The following is a 20127-nucleotide window of genomic DNA, read 5'->3' on the forward strand; positions in this document are numbered from 1 at the left end:
AAACTAGTTCACAAATGGAAATGATCTCATTAAAAAAAAAATCCAAGGGACTTTCCTGGTCGTCCAGTGGTAAAGAATCTGCCTTCCAATGTAGGGAACATGGGTTCAATTCCTGGTCAGGGAACTAAGATCCCATATGCCATGGGGCAACTAAGCCCACGTGCCACAACTACTTAGCTTGCGTGAGCCTCAACTAGAGAGCCTGCATGCCGCAAACTACAGAGCCCACGTACCCTGAAGCCCACGCGACACAACTAGAGAGAAGCCTGCTCACCACAAGGAAAGATCCTGCATGCCTCAACGAAGATCCTGTACGCCACAACTAAGACCCAATACAGCCAAAAAAATTAAAATAAATAAATAAAAATTAAAAAAAAAGATAAAGCGAAAAGTTAAAAAAGAATCCAAGTCTGGACATCTATTTTTAACTAAAATATTCAACATTTACAAAATTTACGTTTTACATTTCATTGAAAAACAGAAACTGAGGAGAAGTGGTATGCTTTAAAATCTTAATAGTACTTATCTCTGGGTAGTGGGGAAACTGGTGTTTTAAATAATCTTTCTTTGTATGTTTCTATATTTTCCAGATTGTCTAAAATAAATCATTTTACTCTTTAAGTTAGAAATAGTTTTAACTGAAGAATAATAAGTAGGAGTTGACTAACTAGACTGCATTTAACTGACCTCTCTAAAGAATGTTCAACCAGCAACCAACAGCAAAAACAAAACTTTCCAATTTTTTTAAGGGGCAAAGAACTCCAAATGGTGATTTATTCTAAATGAATTAAAATTCCTTGTACTTCACTGAATCCTATTTTTTTACCTATGTAATTTTATGTAAATGCATAAATATGGTCATACCCTGCCTTTTAAAAAAATATTTTTTTCCTTTGTGTACTTGGTTCTCCATCCCCCTCCCTGCCCCTTTATTGCCTTATTTCTTTCATTTAGGATATTGAGCCATATGAAATTAATTTTTAAACAGAAGATGAGTTGAGAAATATTTTTTCTTCCAAATGAATAGCTAGTTCTGTACTGGCACCACTTACTAAATAATTCCCTCCATTTCCAACTGAATTGAACTTTGGTCATAAATAGTCTCAGGATATATGAGATCTGCTCTTTAATCCTCTAATCTATTTGTCTATTCCTTTTCTAATACTATATTTTATTACAACATCTTTATGGCATTTCCTGTTTATATGATATATATCTACCCTCACTATTCATTTTCACAGTTTTCTTGGCTTTTTTTTTTTTTTTTTTTGCGGTACGCAGGCCTCTCACTGTTGTGGCCTCTCCCATTGCGGAGCACAGGTTCCAGACGCGCAGGTTCAGCGGCCATGGCTCACGGGCCCAGCCGCTCCGCGGCATGTGGGATCTTCCTGGACCGGGGCATGAACCCGTGTCCCCTTCATCGGCAGGCGGACTCTCAATCACTGCGCCACCAGGGAAGCCCTTGACTATTCTTGAGTCTTTACTTTCCATATAAACTTAAGACAGATTTATCTAATTCCCCTTTGCCATCTTGATCCTGTTGGCATTCTAATATGAACTGCATTCAATTTATTAATTTTGGGAGAATTTACATTTTTATGATGCTAAGTCTTTTTGTTCAAGATGCCTTTCCACTGTTTATAACTTTCTTTATATAGGTACTATTATGCCTTTTTAAATTAAATATGCTAATTTTATATTAAATGTATTAAATAATATATTAAATATATTTTAAAATTGTTTATTGCTATTGGAAATAGATTTTGAATTTCCACTTTACATATCTTTTGTCATTGTATACTTGTATCATAACCTACAACTTTACCACATTCCCTTATCAAACTCTAGCTATTAGGCATGTAACCATAATAATCACCAAATAGGGATAGTTACATCTTTATCTAATATGTATGCCAATTATTTCATTTTTATTTTATTATGGTAGTTGCTAAAACCTTCAAAGCAATGTTAAATAATTATGGTGATATAGAGTATCCATTTTTCTGGTTTAAATTGATATGTTTTTAGTGTTTCACTATTTAAGATAATAGTTACTATAGCATTTAGTAATCCATCTTTATTATAGATAGGTTGTTTTCTTCTCTCCCTATTTTACTTTAGAGTTTTAAAATTAAGAATGGTTGCTATTTTTTTCCAGTATCTTTTATACATCTATTAGTATCATCATATGGCTTTTTCTCCTTGAAGTTACTGATATAATTACCTTGACAGATTTCCTAATACTCAACCATTCTTGTATTCCTAGAAAAAGACCTTCCTGGTCATAGTGTATCATCCTTTTGATACACTGTAGGATTGTATTTGATAATAAAAGGTATACTTTATATATTTTATAATTCACCATTTCAAGTATACAATTCAATGATTTTCAGTAAATTTACCAAGTTGTGCAACCATTATCATAAAACAGTTTTGGAACATTTTCATTACCCTGATTAGATCCCGCATGTCTGTTTACTGTTAATCTCTGTTCCTATCTCCTCTTCCAAGCACTAATCTGTCTCTGTAGATTTGCCCTTAGATGTTTCGTATAAAGAGAATCATACAATATGTGGTCTCTTGTATCTTGCTTTTTTCATTTAGCATGTTTTTGAGGTTAATCAATGTGTAGCATGTATCACTACTTCATTTCTTTTTACTGTTGAATAAGAATTCATTGTATGGCTACATCACATTTTGTCTATCCATTCACCAGTTGATGGACACTTATATTGTTTCCAGTTTTGGGCTATTAGGAATAAAGCTGCTAAGAACATTTGTGTGCAAGTCTTTACGTGGATATATGTTTTCATTTCTCTTGGGTATATACCTAGGAGTAGAATTGCTGGGTCATGTCATAAACTTATGTTAACTTTTTAAGAAAGTGTCAAACTGTTTTCCAAGGTGGCTGCACTATTTATATTCACACCAGCAATCTATGAGGGTTCCTGTTTCTCCACGTTCTCACCAACAATTATTACTATCTTCTCTTTTTAGCCACTCGAGTGGGTGCGAAATGTAGTTTTACTTTGCATCACCTTAATGGCTAATGATGTTGAGAGTATGTTCATATTTTGATAATGGAAGAGAAGGAAGAGTCTCTAACAAAAGTCACTGTAAAATAGTTTGTGGCATTTGGAAACTGAGAACGGCATGCTAAAGGCAAAAAAGCCAAATTAAGACCTAAGTCTCAGGACCTAATCCAGAGTATAAATTCTGGTATTAATTATTCTATATTATTCTCTGCACACAAAATACAGTTATACTTGCTAGAGAAGCCATTAATGAATATGCATTGAGTTGGTTCATTTAGATTCATCTTAGTGTTTATATTACTTTGGCTATATATAATTTCTTTAGTCCTTTGAAAAAAAATAAATGTGAAAAAATTATAGAAAGTAAAGTCTTGTAAGACTCAAAAGTTACTGCAATATGAAGCAAAATATATTTCTTAGCATGCTGACATTATCTATAATTTTTGAACAAATGGAATTAATTATATTTAAGTAGAGAGATGAAAATAATGGAAGAAAATATGAATCCATTAATCTAAGTATCAGATTAATCAAATAGAAGGTACCAGATATCATTTGGAAAATCATTCAGAAGGCACTGATAAAGCACTACAAAATACAGACTCTCATATACTCTTCATTTTAGGTGAATACTATGTACCTTCTCTGCCATAAAAGAATGGCAAATTATTAAAATGGAAACATTTAGAAAATAGAAGAAACATTTTCCATTTGTAAATTTTTATCTTCACTCACATACTTGTTCACTATATGACTATTTCACTAAAACTGTCCCTTCAACTACTACTAAGAGTGAAAAACAGAATGTGAATGATTTATGAACTCTACAGCCTTTAAAAGTTTTTTTTTACAAACTTGCAAAAAAAGTTTTTACAAAACCTGTAAAATAAAATACTAAATATAAATACTGACTCGTTTTATATTTCTGAATTTTAGTAAAAAACAATAATGAGAATTGAGAACAGAATAGTGGAGACCAAGACACTTGTAATACAGGGTAACCATTGGGAACATTAAGAATTTAGGTGCCAAAATCTTTAAAATAATGTCCTAATGCAGTTGACCCTTGAACAACGTGGATACAAAACACACAGGTCCACTTATACACAGATATTTTTCAGTAGTAAATACCACGGTATTACACAGTCCACTGGTTGAATCCACAGATATAGAGGAACCTCAGATATGGAGGTTATACGTTATACACAGATTAATCCCCATGCTGTTCGAGGGCCAACTGTATTTCTATACACATTATTTAAAATGGGATCAAACAGAAAAGTCTGAAATGCTTTCGAAGGTAAAATAAAACTACACACACACTTGTCTTCTGGATTATTCAGAGTTTAAAAAAAAAAGCCACACTAAAATGATCATTTGGATGAGGATTACAATGATATATATGATTTCCTATATCATTTTAAGGAGACACTACAATAAAATTACTATGTCAGTTGAACTCTTTCTAGTTAGGGTAAATAGAATGTTTCTTATCAACGGAGTAGGGTAAAACCTCATTGAAAAAGGAATTATTTCACAAAAGTAAATTCATTAGGTAACTGGATCTAATGTCAATTAAAAAAATTAGTCATTTACTTGATAGGCACTAGACTTCTTTTGTTTTCATTTTTCACTTTTGTTTTTTATTGAAATATAATTGACAGAGAACATATTAGTTTCACGTGTACAACATAATGATTTGAGATATATATATATATATATATATATGAAAATAATCCCCACAATAAGTCTAGTTAACATCTACCCCCACAGAGTTAGCATTTTTTGGTGTGTGATGAGAACTTTTAAGATCTTAGCAACTTCATCCTTTTCCTATCTTTTAAAATAAAACATTCAGAATACAATCCAACATTTTCTTGATGATTTCAGAGTCTACTTCAATACTTCAACACTTGACAACTCTAAGTCTGCAAACTTGCCCTTTACTTTTAGCAAGGGAGAAAACAAAACCCTGCTAGTATCTTTACTAAATGCCATAATGGTGCAACAGAGTATTACCACTGCAGAAAAGAAAAACAGTGCTCCAAGAGGTGTTATTAACTTGTTTAAATTATACAGAGCAATGTGGCTTCCATCACAGCTACTCATCAAGCTAAGACAGTGGTTCTCAAACTTGAGTGGGCATCAGATGCACCTGAGGGCTTATTAAAACACAGCTGGCTTGTGTTTTAATAACCACCCCCAGAGTTTCAGATTCAGTAGGTGTAGACTGGGGACCTAATAATTTTCATTTTAAACAATTACCCATGTGGTGCTGATCCTATAGTTGGGGATCACACTTTGAGAATCATTGGGCTAATCCAGTGGTTTTTCCATCCTTATCTGTCTTCTCTGTAGCATCTGATCATGTTAAAATTTCCTCCTTCCCTGGTGGTGCAGTGGTTAAGAATCCGCCTGTCAATGCAGGGGACATGGGTTCGATCCCTGGTCTGGGAAAATCCCACATGCCACGGAGCAACTAAGCCCGTGCGTCACAACTACTGAGCCTGTGCTCTAGAGCCCGCGAGCCACAACTACTGAAGCCTGTGGGCCTAGAGCCTGTGCTCTGCAACAACAGAAGCCACCGCAATGAGAAGCCCATGCACTGCAACGAAAAGTAGCCCCCTCTCGCCGCAACGAAAGAAAGCCCACGTGGCAAAGGAGACCCAATGCAGCCCCCCTGCAAAAAAAATTTCCTCCTTCTAGAACTTGCAATCTCTTTTTAATGGAACTACAGGTATTTAGGCAGCTTTGGGACTACCACTAAATATTAGTAATTCTTAGGGTTCCACCCCTAGTACCCTCATGTTCTCTTTGATCAGTGTCACTCTCTTCCCCTTGGCTTCAACAACATAAATAAATAGTTTTCAAAACTTCTTAGACTCTAAGAGGATCCAAGGTGTCGAGAAGCTCTGGGAACATGGTTCTTCTACTTTCTTCCCCACCTTCAAAATCAGCTCTTCATCCTGTATTCTGTCTTAATCAACAGCACCTTCATCAACCTAGTTGCACAAATCAGAATTATTCTGGACCCTTCTTTTTTTTTCTTTTTTACCCCACACCATTCAGTTGGTCATTAAGTTGCATCAATTCTACCTTCTAAATAGCTCTTGACTCTGGTAATTAATTTCTCTACCTCCACTTCCAGAAAGTGATTAATTCACTGGTCTGAATCCAATAGCCTTCCTAGTGTATTTCTACTTTGACTCCTCCAATCCATTCTCTGCAATGCAGTTATAGGATCTTTCTAAACTAAAAGGATAATTATGCCATTCCCTACTTAAAACCCTTTAGTGCTTCCTCACTGCTTTTAGGATAAAATTCAAACACTTTGCCATGACTGAGTTCCTTCACGATCCGGTCTGTTTACCTCTCCAGACTCATCTCTCAACATTGCCCTTTTATTTCTGTACTCTAGTCATGCAAGCTATCTTCAAATTCCAGAACACGATATATGTGCTCATGGCTCTATAACTAGAACCCCTTCTTCCTTGGGCTATCATGCCCATTCTTTTGGGTGGCGAACTCAGCCTGCAAACTGACTGACACTTCAGAGGTTCTCCTAGCTTCCCCACCATCGGTCTGGGTGGGCCACTCCAATTATTTTCATAATACCGTGTTTACGTATAGATCACAGCCTTCATCTCATTATATTGTAATTACTGATTTATTTTTTATTTATTTATTTATTTATTTTTTTGTGGTACGCAGGCCTCTCACTGTTGTGGCCTCTCCCGTTGCGAAGCACAGGCTCCGGACGTGCAGGCTCAGCGGCCATGGCTCACGGGACCAGCCGCTCCGCGGCATGTGGGATCTTCCCGGACCGGGGCACTAACCCGTGTCCCCTGCATTGGCAGGCGGACTCTCAACCACTGCACCACCAGAGAAGCCCTGATTTATTTTTTAATCTATTTCTTCCTCCACCTGATGTCCCTCCCCCCACCTCGCAAATTTACACAAAGTACATTCAAAAGGCAGAATAGTTCAGTGGAAAAGGCATAGAACTTTATTTGGGTTCAAGTCCTACCTCTGTCTCATAACTCTAATATATGTTAGCCAAGTAACAAAGCCAAAGAAAACTACAACGCAGAAGGGATTTATGCAATCACTTTGCGATTTTGCGCGTATGGTTTTACTTTTTTGGTCTGTTACTTCATTTGTACAATAGGTGTTAGACTAAATGTCCTCCAAAGTGCCTTTCAACTCTAAGATCTTATGGCTATGATTATCAGCAGTATCCTGGATAAAAGAAATTTTAAAGATCTCTCAGAGTCATGCAAATATAGTATCATAAACATTTGAAGCTACAGGACTGAAGTAAATTGTCAGGTTACTTAATTGCACAGATTCTTTTCAAAGTCCACTAGGAGTTTTCAGATTTTATTTTCTTTCATTTAGAAAAGGATAAGAAAAAAATTCTGTTGTATATCAGCAAAAATAGTCCTCTCATCTTTAAATCTGATTTTAAGAGAAATGTTTTATGATGTTATTGTTCCTGAATTGTCACCAGTTCGCGTAGTTTCACTCCTATGAATTCAAACAATATTCTATCTGTGAAGAGAGGTCTTTCTTATAAAGCAGCAGCACTGATTTTTGTTTCTATAAGGTAGAGAACAAACAGTAACTTTTGCTCACAACAGATGGAAATAATATATAATGCTCAAGATAAATACAAATAAAATTAAACTCATGGCACTTTAAACAAAAACAAAAAATCTGATCTCAAGCAGTAACAACTCATTCTTTCTTTACTTTCAAGGACTCTATTTAAGGCCTCAAAATAAGTAGCAAAGTATGCAGAGGAAATTTTTGTATATTCCAGCTGAAACTGTAAAAAGGGGAAACTATGCATGTAAATACATTACTGATTGCTTTGAATATACCAACTAGATATCTCAATTCTAAAATAATGGTAATAATTATACTAATATTATTTATAACACATTTTATTTCACAGAGCATTTTTCTGATCCTCATAAAAATCCTGTGAGATAGAAAGGATGTTATCTCCACTTGACAGATGAAGAAACCGAGGTAAGTGAATTTGCCAAGTCACAGAGTTTTAGGATGTCAGAGCCAGAACTATTAACATGTTATTAATTTATATACCATCAGAATCCAGCGTTTAGTGGATACTTAATAAATGTGTGGCAAATGAATTAATCTAAATTTTCTGGTTCCTAGAGTCCAGTGTTTCTTTCATTAGCAGCTTTATTAATTCTTCAGTTGCTAGGATAGGTCTGCAGTTGCTAGGATAGGTCTGCAGCTGAGTCAAATAAAATTACTAACCTCAAAGCAACAATGTTACTTAATGGATGCAATTTAGATAGACCTTCTGGGTTGAAAACAAACAGAATTTTATTTTTGCTATCTTTTCACCTTAACATTTCATAGGGATATATATAAAATAACCATATTGAATAGAATAAATAAGCTCATATTAATGTAATTAATAGATAAGCTCATATTAATGTAATTAGCATAAAGTGAATACAGTAGTCCCTCAGTATTCTGGGGACAAGGGGTTGGTTCCAGGATTTGTGTGGATACAACATTTCACCTCAAATATGTAGTATTTGCAGATAACATCTACACAGTCTCCTGTATACTTTAAATCATCTCTGGATTACCTACAATACCAAATACAATGCAAATGCTATGTAAATAGTTGTAAATGCAACGTAAATGTTATATAATAGTTGCTGGTACAGGACAGCTTCAAGTTTTGCATTTTGGAATTTTCTGGAATTTTTAAAAAAATATTTTCAATCTACACTTCGCTGAAATTGAGATGTGGAGCCCACAGATGTGGAAGGCTGACTACTCAAAGTTGCAGCAACTACTGTTGTTGAAATTATGACATTGATTTTAAATAATCAAAAATAGTTTACCTGTGGCGCAAGGAGAGGTAGCCTAATATAAGCCAAAAGTTTACTGAGATCTTTCCGTCTATCTTCCAAATCATGACGGACCCAAGTAAGAAGTGCATTCAATATTGTCTCCTCACTAGGAATGTTCATGTCATCACTGGCCAAGAGCTTTGCAATTTCACTGGCTGGTAATAACACAAATTCCTGGTTTCGAATTACTTCCATGAAATGTTCCTAGAGGGAAAAAGAGCATATAATTGATATTGTTTCTTCTGTCCATCACAGTTTAAAAGAAACTAAACATTTTTTAATTAGATGTCAGAACACAGTTCATACTTCAGCCCTTCCTTACAATGTATTATTGCGTGCAAGGGAAAAAACACAGAAGAAAATAACATTTAAACTGTAATTATGTTGTTGAAATTCTTATTTCTATGTAAGTAGAATTAAAGCTTTGTATCATTTATTACAATTAAAAAATAAATTTGGGACTTTTAGGCATTGCTTTGCTCAAGTTAGGGAATAGTTTTGGCAAGTCTTTCAAAGGAAGATAGAAAAAAATGACATAGACACTTTGTATGATTAACATCAAAAGTGAGTTTAGATTTGTGGTGCAGAAGATTTTGGCCAAGAGGGGAGCGACATACCTGGGTGAGAATGAAGTTATTTCTCTTACCCAGAAATGGCCTCTAGGGTGGCTAAATTTCCCAAGACCATTCTGAACCACGGAAGTCTTCTCAGACTGCCTGGGAAGAGAATGTGTCCTTAGAGCTATCCATGAGCCAAACTGGCCTTTAAAAGTATTTTAATATTATTTATAAGACCACCAAGGATTTTAGGTCTGATTTGAAAACTTTAATCTCTTCTTACCTTATTTATACAAAGTTCTTTTGGTCTCATAGGAAAAACAGCCAAAACAAAAATGTTGACCTACAGTACACTGGGACTCCAGGGCCTTAGACCGAAGATGACTCAGTTCTGGCTACATTCTAGAATCAGTCTCTTTATAATTTGAAATGGAAGATAAAAATGCCCTTAGATAACTTTTACTAGGCTATTATGCTAAACAATCTAAAGAGAAAAGAAATAGTCTTCTGTTGTAAAAGGTTACAAGTCTTAATGCATGGGCTGCTTACACAGTTATAATACAAACGCAAATGCTATAAGTATTGCCCCTTAATGTTTTTCTTATGCTTCTTAACGTACTATGGCTGTCTCAGCATACAGTTTTAATAAAAAATGCTAAGGCTGTTTAAATCAGAGCTATTTAAAAATAGCTCAAGATATTTAAATTAGAGCTAGAGATAAGGACTATCAACAATTATCTTCTATATTAAGATGAGAATTGTATTTTCCATATAGCATCCAGTAACCCAAGTTAGGTACTGATCTAAGATATATCTTGGGTTGACATTTCACTCCTTTCCAAGAAATTCTTAAGAGGAAAACCATACATGAATAATTAACTACATTCAATTGCCTCAATTCATCATGATTTGTTAAAGATGCCCAAATGAATCTATTTTAATATGACTGATTATCATTTTTCAGAAATATATTTTAACAAAACCTCAGGGCTGGAATGGCTTCAAGCAAATTGTACTACTCAATTGTATAGCGACATTATAAAATGATTTGGTAACACACAGCAAGAGCTATAAAAATGTTGAAGCTCTCAACTCGTAGTTATACCACAAGTAGTTTAATCCTTAGTAAATAATTCATAAGAGGGGGAAGAAAAAGCTGATGCTACTCTAATGGTGCTTCTTTGTATTATTATTTATAATAGTAAAAAAATGGGAAATAGCTTAAATGTCCAGCTCTAGGGGGTTGTAACTCAATTGGCTATTTTTCAGGCATTAACAATTTTAGGGACAAAGACCAAATAGATAAATGGAAAGATATTTATTATATAATGTTAGATGAGATTCTGAAGAAATCAAAATAATATACATTTCTAATTGTTCAAAAGTATAGTGTATAGCACTGTCAGCAGTTATACAACACTTGCCATACATTCAAATGGAATTAATTTCATTTTATCAATGAGAAAAAGGTTATATAAATATTCATTTAATTAATAGTTTATTTGTTGATATATCTACTTCAGAACAATGCCCATTCCATTCTGGTATAATTTGTATTAAGTGAAAATGGAGTTTTTCAATACCTTACAGAAATACTACTGAACTCAAGGTTAAACATAAAGTGCTTTTCAAAAGTATTAATTTGGTTTTGAAGCAAGTACTTTAGCAAAATTCAATGTTTTTTTACAGGTTTTCTAGAACAAGAAACAAAATTTAAAATTGTAAAATCAAATGTTTGTATTTATTTTATCAATCCACAATGACATTCAATATTTGTAATGACATAACCAGTCTTAAGATTTTTTTTTGTAGAGGTTACATGATGTCTTCCAGGTCACGTTCAGTGGCAGTCAGAACAAGAACAAAAGTTTCCAGATTTCAGGATTACAAGAAGGAACTTTTCATCCTTTTCTATTTGTATTCGTGCAGGATGAGTGAACATCCCAAGTATGTGCACTATTTGCTAATTGTGACAGTTGACTTCACTCTGTGGCACTGTGCTTACTTCATATTTTAAATCCATTTTACGATACAAACAGCTATCATGCTACCAAACACTTGCTAGCATTATGGTCTTTCCTCCTTTGGAATAGTTTTCAAGCACATGAAATTACTGAGGGATTTATTTAAATTGAAGACTGAATTTTGCTATACATTTTGATTCAGTTCCCACAGCAACAACTCAAATCACACAACCTGCCTCTAAATTACTTACTGTTATTAGAATTCAATTTCATGTCTCTGCTGAAACTGAATAATGTTAAATAATGGTCTTGGGGAGAAAAAAACTACCACAACTAACTGGCTATGAAAATAGCATTATAAACATCGAGCTAATTTAAATTTAATTTATATCTAAGCCTTAAAGGAGCAACTGTGCTTCTACTGTAAAGAACAGCAATGACCTAAATGCATACAAATGTTTGCATGTGAATAAAACTCCTTCTTAGGTAAGAAATATTACATAAATTATGTAATGATTACAAAGGAAAAAAAATCCACCTTTATTTTATTTATATTTATCTTATTCGAAAAAAAATTTGAACCTGAGCTATAAAAGTTAAACTAAGAAATTTACAGGGAAGAATAAAGACTGGGGGGGACGATAACTTCAACCACCAGAGGGCAGACAGCAGAAGCAAGAAGAACTCCAATCTTGCAGCCTGTGGAACGAAAACAACATTCACAGAAAAACAGACAAAATGAAAAGGCAGAGGACTATGTACCAGATGAAGGAACAAGAAAAAAACCCAGAAAAACAACTAAAAGAAGTGAAGATAGGCAACCTTCCAGAAAAAGAATTCAGAATAATGATAGTGAAGATGATCCAGGACCTCAGAAAAAGAATGGAGGCAAAGATGGAGAAGATGCAAGAAATGTTTAACAAAGACCTAGAAGAATTAAAGAACAAACACCTAGAAGAATTAAAGAACAAACAAACAGAGATGAACAACACAATAACTGACATGAAAAATACACTAGAAGGAACCAATAGCAGAATAACTGAGGCAGAAGAACAGATAAGTGACCTGGAACACAGAATGGTGGAATTTACTGCCGCAGAACTGAATAAAGAGAAAAGAATGAAAAGAAATGAAGACAGCCCAAGAGACCTCTGGGACAACATTAAGTACACCAACATTCACATTATAGGGGTCCCAGAAGGAGAAGAGAGAGAGAAAGGACCAGAGAAAATATCTGAAGAGATTATAGTCGAAAACTTCCCTAACATGGGAAAGGAAATAGCCACCCAAGTCCAGGAAGTGCAGAGAGTCCTAGGCAGGATAAACCCAAGAGGAAACACGCCGAGACACACAGTAACCAAACTGACAGAAATTAAAGACAAAGAAAAATTATTGAAAGCAGCAAGGGAAAAACGACAAATAACATACAAGGGAACTCCCATAAGGTTAACAGCTGATTTCTCAGCAGAAACTCTACAAGCTAGAAGGGAGTGGCATGATATACTTCAAGTGATGAAAGGGAAGAAACTACAACCAAGATTACTCTACGCAGCAAGTATCTCATTCAGAATCAACAAAGAAATCAAAACCTTACAGACAAGCAAAAGCTAAGAGAGGGCTTCACTGGTGGTGCAGTGGTTGAGAGTCTGCCTGCCGATGCAGGGGACATGGGTTTGTGCCCTGGTCCGGGAAGATCCCACATGCCGTGGAGCGGCTGGGCCCGTGAGCCATGGCCATTGAGCATGCACGTCCGGAGCCTGTGCTCCGCAACAGGATAGGCCACAACAGTGAGAGGCCCACGTACCGCAAAAACAACAACAACCACCAAGCACTGGCAAGGACGCAGAACAACATCTCATACATTGCTGGTGGGAATGCAAAATAATACAACCACTCCAGGAAACAGTTTGGCAGTCTCCTATAAAGTTAAATGTACATTTACTGTATGACCCAGCAATCCAAAAAAGAGGGGAGACCCACACCCCAAAAAAAAAAAAAAAAAAAAAAAAAAAAGCTAAGAGAATTCAGCACCACCAAACCAGCTCTACAACAAATGCTAGAGGAACTTCTCTAAGTGGGAAACACAAGAGAAGAAAAGGACCTACAAAAACAAACCCCAAACAAGAAAATGGTCATAGGAACACACATACAGATAATTACCTTAAATGTGAATGGATTAAATGCTCCAACCAAAAGACACAGGTTTGCTGATTGGATACAAAAAGAGACCCATATATATGCTGTCTACAAGAGACCCACTTCAGACACATACAGACTGAAAGTGAGGGGATGGAAAAAGATATTCTATGCAAATGGGCAACAAAAGAAAGCTGGACTAGCAATTCTCATAGACAAACAGATCATCCAGACAGAAAACTAATAAGGAAACAAAAGCTTTAAATGACACAACAGACCAGATAGATAAGGTACTTGTAGGACATTCCATCCAAAAACAGCAGATTACACTTTCTTCTCAAGCGCACACGGAACATTCTCCAGGATAGATCACATCTTGGGTCACTAAACAAGCTTCGGTAAATTTAAAAAAACTAAAATCATATCAAGCATCTTTTCTAACCAGAACGCTAGGAGATTAAAAACAAATCACCAGGAAAAAAACGTAAAAAGCACAAACACATGGAACCTAAACAATACGTTACTAAATAACCAAGAAATCACTGAAGAAATCAAAGACAAAGTCAAAAAATACCTAGAGACAAATGACAAAGAAAACATGACAAACCCAAACCTATGGGATGCAGCAAAAGCAGTTCTAAGACAGAAGTTTACAGCAACACAATCCTACCTCAAAAGAACAAGAATTTCAAATAAACAATCTAACCTTACACCTAAAGGAACTAGAGAAAGAAGAACAAACAAACCCAAAGTTAGTAGAAGGAAAGAAATCATAAAGATCAGAGCAGAAATAAATAAAATAGAAACAAAACAACAGCAAAGATCAATAAAACTAAAAGCTGGTTCTTTAAGATAAACAAAATTGATAAACCTTTAGCCAGACTCATCAAGAAAGAGAGGGGACTCAAATCAACAAAATTAGAAGTGAAAAAGGAGAGGTTACAACCGACACCACAGAAATACAAAGCATCGTAAGAGATTACTACATGCAACTCTATGCCAATAAAATGGACAACCTGGAAGAAATGGACAAATTCTTAGAAATGCACAACCTGCCAAGACTGAATCAGGAAGAAATAGAAAATATGAACAGACCAATCACAAGCACTGAGATTGAAACTGTGATTAAAAATCTTCCAACAAACAAAAGTCCAGGACCAGATGGCTTCACAGATGAATTCTATCAAACATTTAGAGAAGAGCTAACATCTATCCTTCTCAAACTCTTCCAAAAAACTGCAGAGGAAGGAACACTCCCAAACTCATTCTACGAGGCCACCATCACCCTGATACCAAACCAGACAAAGATACTACAAAAAAAGAAAATTACAAATATCACTAATGAATATAGATGCAAAAATCCTCAACAAAATACTAGCAAACAGTCCAACAACATATTAAAAGGATCATACACCACGATCAAGTGGGATTTATCCCAGGGATGCAAGCATTCCTCAATATATGCAAATCAATCAGTGTGATACACCATATTAACAAGTTGAAGAATAAAAACCATATGATCATCTCAATAGATGCAGAAAAAGCTTCTGACAAAATTCAACACCGATTTATGATAAAAACTCTCCAGAAAGTGGGCATAGAGGGAACCTACCTCAACACAATAAAGGCTGTATATGACGAAACCACAGGCAACATCGTTCTCAGTGGTGAAAAACTGAAACCATTTCTTCTAAGATCAGGAACAAGAAAAGGTTGCCCACTCTCACCACTATTATTCAACATACTTTTGGTAGTTTTAGCCACGGCAATCAGAGAAGAAAAAGAAATAAAAGGAATCCTAATCGGAAACGAAGTAAAACTGTCACTGCACATGACATGATACTATACATAGATGATCCTAAAGATGCCACCAGAAAACTACTAGAGCTAATCAATGAATTTGGTAAAGCTGCAGGATATGAAACTAATGCACAGAAATCTCTTGCATTCCTATACACTAACAATGAAAGATCAGAAAGAGAAATTAAGGAAACAATCTCATTCACTATTGCAACAAAAGAATAAAATACCTAGGAATTAACCTATCTAAGGAAGTGAAAGACCTGTACTCAGAAAATTACAAGACACTGATGAAAGAAATCAAAGATGACACAAACAGATGGAGAGATATACCATGTTCTTGGTTTGGAAGAATCAATATTGTGAAAATGACTCTACTACCCAAAGCAATCTACAGATTCAATCCAATCCCTATCAAATTACCAATGGAATTTTTTACAGAACTAGAACAAAAAAATTTTAAAACCTGTATGGAGACACAAAAGACCCCAAATAGCCAAAGCAATCTTGAGGGAAAAAAATGGAGCTGGAGGAATCAGACTCCCTGACTTCAGACTACACTACAAAGCTATAGTAATCAAGACAATACGGTACTGGCACAAAAACAGAAACATAGATCAATGGAACAGGATAGAAAGCCCAGAGATAAACCCATGCACCTATGGTCAACTAATCTGTGACAAAGAAGGCAAGGATATACAATGGAGAAAAGACCGCCTCTTCAATAAGTGGTGCTGGGAAAACTGGACAGCTACATGCAAAAGAATGAAATTAGAACACTCCCTAACACCATACACAAAAATAAACTCAAAATGGATTAAAGACCTAAATGTAAGACTGGACACTATAAAACTCTTAGAGGAAAACATAGGAAGAACACTCTTTGACATAATTTACAGCAAGATCTTTTTTGACCTACCTTCTAGAGAAGTTGAAATAAAAACAAAAATAAACAAATGGGACCGAACGAAACTTAAAAGCTTTTGCACGGCAAAGGAAACTATAAACAAGACGAAAAGACAACCCTCAGAATGGGAGAAAATATTTGCAAACGAATCAACGGTCAATGGATTAATCTCCAAAATATATAAACAGCTCATGCATCTCAATATTAAAAAAAACAAACAACCCAATCCAAAAATGCGCAGAAGACCTAAATAGACATTTCTCCAATGAAGACATACAGATGGCCGAGAGGCACATGAAAAGCTGCTCAACATCACTAATTATTAGAGAAATGCAAATCAAAACTACAATGAGGTATCACCTCACACCGGTTAGAATGGGAGTCATCAGAAAATCTACAAACAACAAATGCTGGAGAGGGTGTGGAGAAAAGGGAACCCTCTTGCACTTGAAATTTTGGTGGGAATGTAAACTGATACAGCCACTATGGAGAACAGTATGGAGGTTCCTTAAAAAACTAAAAAAAGAATTACCATATGACCAAGTTATCCCACTACCGGGCATACACCCTGAGAAAAACCATAATTCAAAAAGACACATGTGGGCTTCCCTGGTGGCGCAGTGGTTGAGAGTCCGCCTGCCAATGCAGGGGACACGGGTTCACGCCCCAGTCCGGGAAGATCCCATATGCCGTGGAGTGGCTAGGCCTGTGAGCCATGGCCGCTGAGCCTGCGCGTCCGGAGCCTGTGCTCCGCAACGGGAGAGGCCACAACAGTGAGAGGCCCGCATACCGCAAAAAAAAAGACACATACACACCAATGTTCATTGCAGCACTATTTACAATAGCCAGGTCATGGAAGCAACCTAAATGCCCATCGACAGACGAATGGATAAAGAAGAAATGGTACATATATACAATGGAATATTACTCAGCCATAAAAAGGAACAAAATTGGGTCATTTGTGGAGACGTGGATGGACCTAGAGACTGTCATACAGAGTGAAGTCAGAAAGAGAAAAACAAATATCATATAGTAACACATATGTGGAATCTAGAAAAATGGTACAGATGAACTGGTTTGCAAGGCAGAGACAGAGATGTAGAGAACAACAATATGGACACCAGGGAGGGAAAGCGGGTGGTGGTAGGTAGGATGAATTAGGAGATTGGGATTGACATATATACACTAATATGTATAAAATAGATAAGTAATAAGAACCTGCTGTATAAAAAAATTCAGAAAACAACAAACAAACAAACAAAAATTTAAAGAGGGTACCAGTCTCCTTAAAAAAAAAAAAAAAAAGAAAGGCTTGAGGGGGAAATATTTCAAAGGACTTAATTTAAAAGATGTTAAGCTAATACGATGCTAGGTCTGTACAGTACTGCCCTGTCTACACAATCTCTATTTTTTCACTTGAAACACTTTGACATCATAAATAAGAAACATTTCTAAGAAGCGATTACACCACGGGGAGAATAAAGGTTCTGCTTTTGCCTGAGTGCTTTTGCTCACTCACATAGATCACTACTGTGTTGAACAGAGTAAATCTAAATGATGATGATGATGATGATATCATTTATTGACTGGGTATACTATGTATCAACTACTGTTTTAAGTGCTAAACTTCTATTAACTCATTTAATCCTCACATTAAGCTCATGAAGTAAGCAGAATTAATCTTCCTCATAGTTACAAGTATCTATTCTTATAATTTTTTCCAAATCTCTATTTCTCTAGTAGAAGATTCCTAAAGTACTGTTCAATCCCTTCACCTACAAACCAATTCAATGGAAGGGGGATGGAAGAGAGGATAGACAAAAAAATATCCCTTAAACGTTGACTAAATCAGTAACATGGATAATGATATATGTGTATGTGAATGTTCACATTCTTTCTTCTCTCAGAAGCCGTATTGCCCTAAATGAAGCATTTAAAGCAAAAATTTCAATCACTGCCCAAGTGTGAAGACCCACGTGTAGCAAGATGGTCATTCCTTAAAAATCCACACACCTCCGTTCCCCAAATCCCTCTACTATTAAGATGGTGGAGGCTGGTCCCAACAGTATGCCCTCAACATGCCCTTATTTTCTTGCTGTCCTAGATCAATCTATATCCATTATCCTCCAGGCTTCTGAATCAGAACCCCCTGTGTTTTACTTTGAGCACATAATTTGCTACAATTAATAAGAACATTTTTCTATGTAGCTAAAGACACTTCTAACATATAGTCAGATTTATCCTTAATAAAAAGTCTCCCTTTCATCCTCCTATCTTCTGTACTAATACTGCACCAATACACTACAATCACTATCACCAACTTCCAACAGTATGTGGACAATTCTGAAATTCATCCATGTACTACATAATAAACTGTCTGGGGGGGAAATCCTGCTTTAAAAAGCAGCAGATCTGAAAATCTTGAATGGAATAGTCCTAGGCTACCGCTCTGCTTCTTAGTGGCTATAATAACTTAAGGCTTGACTCATAAGTCCAGGAGAAATATTACTTGATGTTTTTTCCTCATAACTCAATGAAAATATGACAAACTACACAGTGAGCCTGAACCTCAAGACATATGCAGAGCCATGGGAAGACAGCAACATGTAGATAAGCCTGCAACAATAAGGAATAAAGCAAAGAGCATATACCTTCCTGCTTTTCAAAAAATACATACCATAGTATAATTGTGAGCCACTTTATGCAAATCTGTACAACCTTGAGCATCAGCAAAAGAACGGATTCCAAGACAGTTGGATGGGTGAAGCTGTTTCATTAAAAACTTACAGCATGCTTCCACAACCTGTGAAAGCTGAAGAAGGCAAGCTGTAGATAACAGGCACTCAATATTATCTTCTTTTAATTCAAGGCGGCCTTAATGATAAAAAGAAATTCCATTAACTATGGAATTATACTAACTTTAGTTTATAAGGTAACTGGTGTGAACAGTAATAATTCTAAACAAGAGCTCACTACATGCATTCCAGACATAGATGATTTAAGACATTCCAGAAAGAAAAAAAAGTACGAAACATGAAGAAAAACGATTAGCACTTTGCGACTTCTACTCCAATTTAAAAATTAATAGCTTTTTCCCAGAATTTTTAAAGAATGATTTAATTAGTAATATATCTATTACATATAACTAAAATTTTAAATGCAATAATTAAAAAACATAACTCATCAAATTATTACATTAATATTTAAAAATATCATTCAATAGCTTAATTATGATAACCATTTTAAAGGTTCTAATATAGAGATTTTAACCTATATACATACCACCAGGGGTGGTGGTTATATAACAGCAGAATTAACTGTTACCTAAGGCAGGCTTTATTAAAAGCAGAAATCTGAAATCATATAATACAACTTACATTTAAGAAGTTTTAAATTCATATTTTCAGATTTATTACCTGTATATGCATACTGAATCAAGGACCATAGTGAATTTGGTTCTACACCTTCCATTTTTATTTCTTCTTGCCTTGCTTCCCTGACATCATTAGTAAACATGGCAGCAAAATAATCTGAGACAGAAGAGAGCACCAATCTAAGAACATATTAGAAGAAAAGCAACAAATCAGTGACAATATCAAAGCTGATGTTCATTAGTAAATGCGGCTGCTTTCTTTTTCCTTATTTTTCTTTTCCTTTTTAAAAAAATTTTGTTACCCATAGAAAGTGCTTGGTACTGAGAAATGCATTTTAAGTTTGACAAATTGCTTTATGCTCTAGCTCCTTCCTTTGAGTAACAAATTACCATTACTGAAAATTTTCTGCTGACATAAATGATTTACTCATTCACTACTTAAATATCCCTTTTTA

The 20127-nt window shown here is 35.3% G+C and overlaps 1 protein-coding gene across 1 annotated transcript in view; it reads right to left on the bottom strand.

Annotated features, from left to right (window-relative positions):
- KLHL5 (kelch like family member 5) overlaps positions 1-20127 on the bottom strand; it is a 74594-nt gene that overhangs the window by 20326 nt on the left and 34141 nt on the right. Inside the window, exons 4-6 of the mRNA XM_024731744.1 lie at positions 19716-19852; positions 18977-19173; positions 8927-9139 (exon numbers count right to left, since the gene is read on the bottom strand). Coding sequence (XP_024587512.1) covers positions 8927-9139; positions 18977-19173; positions 19716-19852 — 547 coding nt within the window. The remainder of the gene's footprint in view (positions 1-8926; positions 9140-18976; positions 19174-19715; positions 19853-20127) is intronic.

Source organism: Neophocaena asiaeorientalis, unplaced genomic scaffold (assembly GCF_003031525.2).
Source record: "Neophocaena asiaeorientalis asiaeorientalis breed wild unplaced genomic scaffold, Neophocaena_asiaeorientalis_V1.1 scaffold39, whole genome shotgun sequence".
NCBI lineage: Eukaryota > Metazoa > Chordata > Mammalia > Artiodactyla > Phocoenidae > Neophocaena > Neophocaena asiaeorientalis.